This window comes from Aplysia californica, unplaced genomic scaffold (genome assembly GCF_000002075.1).
Source record: "Aplysia californica isolate F4 #8 unplaced genomic scaffold, AplCal3.0 scaffold00943, whole genome shotgun sequence".
NCBI classification, from domain to species: Eukaryota; Metazoa; Mollusca; class Gastropoda; order Aplysiida; family Aplysiidae; genus Aplysia; species Aplysia californica.
In genome coordinates, this window is record NW_004798213.1 from 116,286 (window position 1) to 126,309 (window position 10,024).

The following is a 10,024-nucleotide window of genomic DNA, read 5'->3' on the forward strand; positions in this document are numbered from 1 at the left end:
TTTGTAAGATTTCGGGGGTTTCCAGAAACCTTGATCTACACCAAAGTGGGCATTGCCCTACCTATAGGAGAAGTTCGGTTTCATTGGTGTGTATATTTGTTCAGTTATAGAGAAAACTCTCCTTGTTTCTTAATGAAACTGAACAAGGGGAAAAAAAACTTTACCTTTGATTTTCTCAAAACAGCAGTTTTTGGGATAGCCCACTTGTCCTTAAAAGAGATCAATATTGTGTATTACGTCAATGTAAAAATCATAATTATGTTAGTATTTTACTTGCCATTAAGACCAAATTTCCTCAAATGTCCCCACGCGAACAACCCCCCCCCCCCTCCACCCCCCCCAAAACAGTGGTATCATGGTCTTTAGCACACAGCCAGCTCACATGCTCTGAATCAGTATCCACAAGTTTTTCTGTAGCAGGATGAACCAGCTTCGCTCCCTTGTAGAGATGGCACTTGGTGAAATGTTCAATCAAGTCTGACATGCTGCGGAACCGGAAAGCACCAAGCATGAATTTCTTCCTGCAGTACTCAATCTGAAAGTGGGTGATCCTACGTTGATTTCTGTCGAAAAGAAGCCACAAAAATAAAAACAATCTTTAGAATTTTGCACTGACAATTTAACACAAATGTTATTGACGTAAAAGATAGATATTCAATAAATAAACCACTCCTTCAAATAAATAAAAAGCAAACTCGGTGAATCACGTAGAAACAAAGCAGCCATTACACAAATACTTAAAACAAAGCACAAACCTCGCACATAGTACAGACCTCACAAATAGTACAAAATACCAACCTAGCACAAATTTATTTATTTTATTTTTTTGGGAAGTGTTTTACAGTGCTTGTAACTGCATAAGGTCATATGAGTGCGCAGGACACATTTAAGTTGGAAGGAAATTTGGAATTTTACCCAGGTCCCAGCCTCGAAGCCTCCTCTTATCAATTCGGGACCACCAAGGGATCTTTAACACCTCTGAGATTTTTCACCCTTGTCCGAGAAGGCTAGGAGTAGATCTTTCCTACCAGAAGACCAGGGGTGTGGCTGAAAGACAGCAGTATGAAGGAGCCAAGGAGTAGCAGTAGAAAGGCAGCAGAAAAAGGAAACAATTTAGATAAGAAAAATTTCTGAAGTTATCCGGGTTCGAACCCGTGACATATTGAACGAGAGGCGAGCACCTTAACCTCTTGGTCACGAGAGCCCCCATACAAAATATAAAGTACAAACCTCACACAAAGTACAGAGTACAAACTTTACGCATAGTACAAACCTCACACAGAGTGCAAAGTACAGACCTCACAAAATATAGTACAAACCTCACACAGAGTACAAAGTACAGACCTCACAAAATATAGTACAAAACTTACACAGAGTGCAAAGTACAGACCTCACACAAAGCACAAAGTACAGACCTCACACAGAGTGCAAAGTACAGACCTCACAAAATATAGTACAAACCTCACACAGAGTACAAAGTACAGACCTCACAAAATATAGTAAAAAACTCACACAGAGTACAAAGTACAGACCTCACAAAATATAGTACAAACCTCACATAGAGTACAAACTACAGACCTCACAAAAAGCACAAACTACAGACCTCACACAGAGTGCAAAGTAAGAGTGCAAAGTACAGACCTCACATATAGTACAAACCTGACACAGATTGCCAAGTACAAACCTCACACAAAGTACAAAGTACAGACCTCACACAGAGTGCAAAGTACAGACCTCACACAAAGTACAAAGTACAGACCTCACACAAAGCACAAACCTCACACAAATCCCACCCACAGCACAGACTTCACACAAAGCACAAACCTCACACAAATCCCACCCACAGCACAGACTTCACACAAAGCACAAACCTCACTGAGAGAGTGAAACAGTTTTCCAAAGAGCTCGGTCGCACCAAGAAGACTCCGCTCAGCGGGATTGCTCGTAAGAAGCATTCAGCACTTGTTCTGTCATACTCTGGGTAGTACCAGCTGATAATGACGATAGAGGATTATATATACAAAAATTATATAAAAGGAGTTCTAATATGATGGACGTCTTCCATAAGTTGGAGCATGTCAAAACTGCGCAACGATAGCTGTCGATAGAGATATATATACCAAAATTATTTAAAAGGAATTCTTTTTTAAAATATATAGTAGAGAGTTTTACGGCGCTCGCAACAGCATAAGGTCATATGAGCGCAAAGGGGTGGGTGTCAACAGAGAAGTCTTTACAGGGAATCAGACTTAGACTGCTCACCTCTCTAGCTTCAACAGCACAAGGTCTGCTTCAACTATCAAGGCACCCCAAAATAGCAGATCACAAGAGAGTGATAAACATACAAAAGAAGTAGAGGAAAATGACAATAGTAAGGACCAGGAAAGAAAAAGCAGCAGTTCCCTGTTGTAGGTCAGGCACAGTTATAAGCGTTACATGAGTCAGCCCATTTACAATTCTACTATGCTAGAACGAGAAATATCCCCCCTTTGGGAATGGCCTAAAGACACTTCAGTCAGTGGCACTGCCCCGGGGGTACACTTCAGTCAGTGGCACTGCCCCGGGGGGTAAAGGAGTTCTAACATGATGGACGTCTTCAATAAGATGGAGCACGCTAAAACTGCGCAACGACAGCTGTTGATAGAGATATATATACAAAAATTATACAAAAGGAGTCCTAACATGAAAGGAAGTCTCCACAACGTCTCTAATCCTTTTTAAAAAATCTTTTTTTCCCCCTTTCTTCCCTCTCATTTCGAATTGCACTCTTTATCATCTGAACTCTCGATGCTTTCTTGGTATCTTTTGTTTTGCTGCTTTCTTTTTTCCTTTATAGTACCACAAATCTATTTGTACACCTATACATCTGTATTCTCAATATGATTGTTGTCTATTAAGTACCTAATAATGGCCTGCATTATAAAATGTTCAAGTACATGTGTAGCTCAAAAAGGTTTCCCATTTAGTGTTTGTCTTTCCCTAAAAGAAATTAGTGGTTTACATCTCACAAGAACAGTATCCAACACAAAGATGTTTACAAAGCAATACTTTAATCATAGTGAAATGGAACAAAGAAAAAAGCAAATGCACTGTCTTTCTCTCAACGTTAAATCTTTCTTTTTAAAAATGGTGTAACATATACATCCGCCTATAAATACATACAAACACCATGATAAAGTTGAGAAAAGAAAAAGAGCAAAGGCCTTACTTCTCTTCTTCAAAGCCAAGCTTTTTGCAGACAGGGTATTTGAGCCGGACTCTGACCGACTTGCCCGGGTAGGTGAGGTAGTGCTCCCTGTAGTAGTCCACCAAATCGGGAATGCTGTCGTGCCACACCTCATTGCCCACCAGATAGCGCCTGCCGTTGCACTTGATCACACTGTGAGTTACATTATCCTGGGCCCTGGGAAGTTAGAAAAGAAACATGACAATGACAATGACAATCTTTATTCATCTCGAAGGGAGAAATTAGTCTTGGTCGTTAACGATGGCAGTAGACATTACAAAAGTTAGACCTAAAGGTGCACTCATGCAAAAACACAACAAGACAGGACATTATGCCTAGTAAATACATGTCTCAAGTGCTGGGACAACCCGCTCGGTAAAACATTCGTTCTCTCTCTCTCTCTCTCTCTCTCTCTCTCTCTCTCTGTTTCATTTGTAGCACTGTGTGTTCAGTAACCTCACTGCAGTTGGTACAAATGAATTTCTATATCTACAAGCGTTTCAACAAGACAATAGACGACGTTTAGTCACCCAAATTCTCCCCAAAAGGGAGGCCCCAAGTGTTGAATAGTAAGAGAGTACAGTTAAACAAATAATAACAATGTCAGTGCAACAACTTTTACCTGGGCGGTCACAAGGGTGTGTACCTTCGAGCAAGATGTAATATTATAGAGATATCTGGCAAAGGAATAAGGTGGAGATCTAATACTCTTGGCTATTTTCATCTGTCAGCACCTTTTGTACCTACACCCATTCATCATTTAACTACAAGCCATTCTGTGCTTGGTTTTATCTTTGCTTTTGCATATATGTCATTAGTTATCTTTGCTTTTGCATATATGTCATTAGTTATCTTTGCTTTTGCATATATGTCATTAGTTATCTTTGCTTTTGCATATATGTCATTAGTTATCTTTGCTTTTGCATATATGTCATTAGTTATCTTTGCTTTTGCATATATGTCATTAGTTATCTTTGCTTTTGCATATATGTCATTAGTTATCTTTGCTTTTGCATATATATCATTAGTTATCTTTGCTTTTGCATATATGTCATTAGTTATCTTTGCTTTTGCATATATGTCATTAGTAATCTTTGCTTTTGCATATATGTCATTAGTAATCTTTGCTTTTGCATATATGTCATTAGTTATCTTTGCTTTTGCATATATGTCATTAGTTATCTTTGCTTTTGCATATATGTCATTAGTTATCTTTGCTTTTGCATATATGTCATTAGTTATCTTTTTAGTCTCTGTTCTAAAGGAAATACAGTATTTGTCTGCTGCTTCTATTGAGATGGGCTGCATTGTTGTTGAAAATTGTATATATACTTCCCCTCATCAATTTTGTGAGTATATGGAGCATGAAACCCAGTACATTGTAGAAGTGGCTGGAACTAACAAGGGATAATAATAAAATAATAAATAGCCTTTATATAGCGCATATCCCCGCTCAACAGCAGGCTTTATGCACTTTACACTATATTATTACCCCAGCAGACCATAGAACACTCTGAAACATTCTCAGCTTCCCGGGAAGCATACAGTGCAAGCAGCTGATTAAGCGCTCAAACACTAACAAACTGACAAGATCTTTCACTGTCTATAGGCGGGTACCCATTCCCACCTGGGTGAAGTGAGGAAAATTCGTGTAAAGCGCCTTTCCCAAGGACACAACGTCGGGTCCCTGACGTGATTCGAACCCACGACCTTACGGTTGAGAGTCCGAGAGCCTAACCACTAGGCCACCGACGCCACACCTGGATACACAATCATAACTGTTACTTTTGAAACAGAATTTGGCAATCATGGTTTGATATTCATTTCTCTGCTCGGATGCCTTAAAACAATAAAAAAAACTGTTATATCATGGTCCTTTCCTGCAACTCATCTAGTCAAGTTCTCGAAATAGGTTATTCTTGATCTATCTCCGCCTCTTTTGCCTCCTCTATTCTTTAAAAGAGAGAAAGATGTTCAAGACCTTAACGTTGCTTTATGCGGGCTTCTTTCATCACTAACTCATTTAATCTATTTTCCTGTCAAGGAACTCTCAAGTCTCTTGAGAGACCACATATCTGTTGCATCTATTTGTTTTAAGTATCTTTAGTAATTGTCCAGCATTCGCACCATGCAAAACAGACTTTACTTACAAGAATGAAAGAGTGAAACCCTGGTTGCCGTCACGGACCAGAAACGTTCCATCTCCATGGCAACGCTGCTCCATCAGGACCCTCTGGGCATCTTTACGCATCAAGGCCCCATGGTACCACAACTGAGAGGACAGGGGCCGTTCTTCATCTGCATCTTCATCATCACTGTCACTATCCTAGAAATAAAAAAATAGAAAGTCTGAGGTCATGATCACTCAGGTTAAAGAAACTATGTATATCAACGGTGTTACAAATTGACTGTGTTACAGATTTCAGGAAGATCTTTCAGTAACACCCTTCTCCCTCCCCTCTACCCCCCCCCCCCCCCCCAAAAAAAAAAATAATCTAAAATTAGAAAATATATATATACTTCTGATGTAAGCAATGAGAAAATACCCCCCCCCCAAAAAAAATAAAAAATTTTTTTTAATCAGCCTGCAGTAACTTTTATACTATCTGTAGTGCATTTTTATTGAAGATCTACAGATCAACATTGGCAATGACTTTAAAACAAAAGGGTGGCCAGCACACTTGGGTGGGGGTGGGAGTATAAGATGGGCAATTAACAAAGTTGCTTTTAGTTTAGCTTTAGTAAGCGTTTTACAGCACTTTCAGCACAATAAGGTCTAATTAGTGCCGAAGATTAGAAGTGTTACAAGAGAGTAACAAACACAAAAAAGGAGGTGACGTTTGATAGGAAAGAAGAAGCAAACCACACCAGAGCACCCGCCAACCACCTACAAAGTAGCTTTTGCAAAGAAAAATCCAGTCAATAGGCACAACTAATTTGGGGTTAAAACAGAAAACAAATAGTAAGAATAATAACTGTTCTGCTATTGAGAATAACAGAAATAGCAGGGGAAAAAGGCATCCCTGCATGCCACATATACAAAAGTAAAAAAACCCACAAACCTCGTAAAAGGATTCATAAATCATTTCATCCTCTTCCTCCTCTTCAACAGCTTGCACAGCCGGGGAGAAACACAGGCAGGAGTCCGTCAGAATGACATTAAAGTCACACCATTTCTGCATTATTGAGTTCAGAGAAAACATTTGGATATCAAGGAGGATGAATTTATGGCATTAACTCCCCCCCCCCCCCCCCCCCCCCCCCCATGATTTCGAGCATCATCCAAAGATCTCAAGCATCATGAAAAATTATGAAAATCAAAATTCACTGATTCGTGTTCCCGTGATACACAGTTAAACGTAATTTCTACAGGCATTTCAAACTTAACGATAATGTTAGGCACTTTAGGCAAGTACATTTGATGAGATAATAAGAACATCTTCTTAAGTAATCCTGTATGGTTAAAAATAGGATTGAAAGAGGGACCAGCATGATTATTATCTTCTGTGGTGGCTCAATTTAAAGTTTTCAGACTCCTCTTTTAGCTATCATTTGAAAAAAACAAACCCACTTGGAACTGAAGAGCATAATGTCTTAATCAATCATGTTAAAAAATTCATAGGTGATCTGTGCATAACTGTTCCGGTTTGTTTTTTTCAGAATTGAAAACAAAACCTGCTAATACTATTGACAATTCTTGGGATATTTTCAGTGGAGACTTTCCCCAACACATTTCAACAAAAGGTGAGGTACAACATTTTTTCATTATGCTGTCTATTACTGTTTATCATCACTTATTATGTCTTATCACTTATTATCTCATCTTTCTAGACAAAGGTGATATTCAAATTATAATGGCATTTAAAAAAAAAGTGTTTACCTTAGCAACATTTAAACAAACCCTTGTTAATTAATTGAAACTAAAGCAAAATACTTTCTACTATCTATGTATCTTAAGGAATAAACATATGTGAGGCAGCGTTGTGGAATCAGGCTCTCGTCAATTTTTGGGCATATTGAGTTATTGGTATCATCCTAAAGCTTGTTCATTTGTCTTGCTTTCAATGAAAAAATTATCCATCCATCTTTAATAGAAATGGAGATATTTTGGATCGAAGGAGGTGGGGTCATCTGGTTTAACTCTTTTTATCCGGGCTACGAGTATACTCGTAACGAGGACCAGTCCGGGCTACGAGTATTCTCGGAACAGCGATACGGTCACGTCAAAGAAGCTAGTTCTACTTGTAATTACCAAAATACGCAAATACGGCGATGGTAGCTCTGCCTGAATAATATTTTAATTTTCCAATGAACAGTGGTTTCTTTGTTTTTGATGGGTGTAGAAGCTTGAAAGATGTCTCGAAAACGCACATTCACGACCGACGAAGTTCTTTTTGAAGTGGCGCTGGGTTATGAGGGGGAATGATACTAATTTGATGAAAGTGACTCTGAAATAAGAGCCATAAATTCTGTTGTGGATGATAAGAAACAGGACTTAGACTCATCTAATAGCGATTCAGATCATGGTGAAGGGGTCAGCTGGAATTTGCGCTCGATGGGTAGGGCTAGATCTAGATTTATAAAATCCAATGGGGCGTTGTGGGCGCGGCAATCAGGGTCAATTTCGAAGGTGGAATACACCTCAAAATCTACATTGTGCTATTGGTGTATTTCCTAACCACATACATTTACAAAAACTACATTCAATTTCTAACTTAACTGCCAAATTTCCTTAAAACCTTAGAGTAAACGTAAGAAATATAGCACTTTGAACTATACGCACTGACTTCCCACTCATACGGCGCGGCGGCCCCAGGACCGGTACAGAGTCCGTGGCGGTACGGCTAGGATAAAAAGAGTTAAGAGATAAAATTAGCGAGAAAATGGCCGCCAAAACTTGATAAATTCCAAAGCTGGAGAGTCCATGGAAACTGTAAATTTTTTTTTTTTGTGCCTTTAATCAACATTTTTCGATGAAATCCTCTAAGGAATGTGTTTGTAAATGGACATAAAAGATGTTGAGCCAAAAAACAAAAATTTGATAAAAATTGATAAGTGGGGAGAAAACTGCTGTTTTTTCGATTTCATTATTTTGATGAGAGCCTGATTCCACCACGCTGCCTCACATATCACTGAAAGAAAACAGTCAGTAAAAAGCAAAACAAAAGGAATGCTTAAAAAAATTAAACAAAGAAACTATCTTACTCTTTCTGAAGCATATTTCAGTAACAGGGTGCCCTGTTTCTTTGAATCAGTCAAGTCAGCTGCAACAAAATGCATAAAATATAACAAATGAAAGAAAGACTGAGAAGAAGAATAAACCAGAACATTATTGGAAGAGAAGCGAGAACAAAACTGTATTACGTAGTCATGTTAACTCTTTCCGGACGTAGTTGTTTTCGGGTCTAGACGTAATTAACTTGTGACTTGATTCGGTTACACAGGTGATGTACAAAATAACTTCATATAAGCAGAACCACCACTTTTTAGTTTTAGTTGAGGTTTTACGGCCCTCGCAACTGCATAAGGTCATATGAGCGCCAGAAGGTTAGAGGTGTTACAAGAGAGTAACAAACATAAAAAAGAAGACGTGGAGATCATCCCTGCATGAAGCCTAATAGACAGACGGAAAGAGGAGCAGATCCAGAAACACAGCTGTTAAATTATCCCTCACCTCCCAATCTCCATAAGAAAAGAAGCAAAATACATTCATGACAAATTATATAAAAGTTTGAGTCGTAACTTACATGCTGACTTATCACAATGCCAACAGATTTTCTGAAGAACAGATTTGGAAAACAAGATATATATATATCTTGTTTTCCAAATCTGTTCTTCAGAAAATCTGTTGGCATTGTGATAAGTCAGCATGTAAGTTACGACTCAAACTTTTATATAATTTGTCATGAATGTATTTTGCTTCTTTTCTTATGGAGATTGGGAGGTGAGGGATAATTTAACAGCTGTGTTTCTGGATCTGCTCCTCTTTCCGTCTGTCTATTAGGCTTCATGCAGGGATGATCTCCACGTCTTCTTTTTTATGTTTGTTACTCTCTTGTAACACCTCTAACCTTCTGGCGCTCATATGACCTTATGCAGTTGCGAGGGCCGTAAAACCTCAACTAAAACTAAAAAGTGGTGGTTCTGCTTATATGAAGTTATTTTGTACATCACCTGTGTAACCGAATCAAGTCACAAGTTAATTACGTCTAGACCCGAAAACAACTACGTCCGGAAAGAGTTAACATGACTACGTAATACAGTTTTGTTCTCGCTTCTCTTCCAATAATGTTCTGGTTTATTCTTCTTCTCAGTCTTTCTTTCATTTGTTATATTTTATGCATTTTGTTGCAGCTGACTTGACTGATTCAAAGAAACAGGGCACCCTGTTACTGAAATATGCTTCAGAAAGAGTAAGATAGTTTCTTTGTTTAATTTTTTTAAGCATTCCTTTTGTTTTGCTTTTTACTGACTGTTTTCTTTCAGTGATATGTGAGGCAGCGTTGTGGAATCAGGCTCTCGTCAAAATAATGAAATCGAAAAAACAGCAGTTTTCTCCCTGTTTAGAAATTTTTATCCAATTTTTGTTTTTTGGCTCAACACCTTTTATGTCCATTTACAAATACATTCCTTAGAGGATTTCACAGAAAAACGTTGATTAAAGGCACAAAAAAAAAAAATTTACAGTTTCCATGGACTCTCCAGCTTTGGAATTTATCAAGCTTTGGCGGCCGTTTTCTCGCTAATTTTATCTCTTAACTCTTTTTATCCTAGCCGTACCGCCACGGACTCTGTACC

General features: G+C 38.4%; 1 protein-coding gene across 3 annotated transcripts in view; it reads right to left on the reverse strand.

Moving 5' to 3' along the window:
- The window catches only part of LOC101852285 (1-phosphatidylinositol 4,5-bisphosphate phosphodiesterase gamma-1), an 84,704-nt gene that overhangs the window by 28,726 nt on the left and 45,954 nt on the right, over positions 1-10,024 (reverse strand). For all 3 annotated transcript variants that reach the window (XM_013089401.2, XM_035972990.1, XM_035972989.1), the window contains 6 exons: positions 8,432-8,490; positions 6,289-6,402; positions 5,377-5,552; positions 3,209-3,403; positions 1,872-1,991; positions 383-563 (listed from right to left, as the gene is read on the reverse strand). In XM_013089401.2, the coding sequence (XP_012944855.1) occupies positions 383-563; positions 1,872-1,991; positions 3,209-3,403; positions 5,377-5,552; positions 6,289-6,402; positions 8,432-8,490 (845 nt within the window). The remainder of the gene's footprint in view (positions 1-382; positions 564-1,871; positions 1,992-3,208; positions 3,404-5,376; positions 5,553-6,288; positions 6,403-8,431; positions 8,491-10,024) is intronic.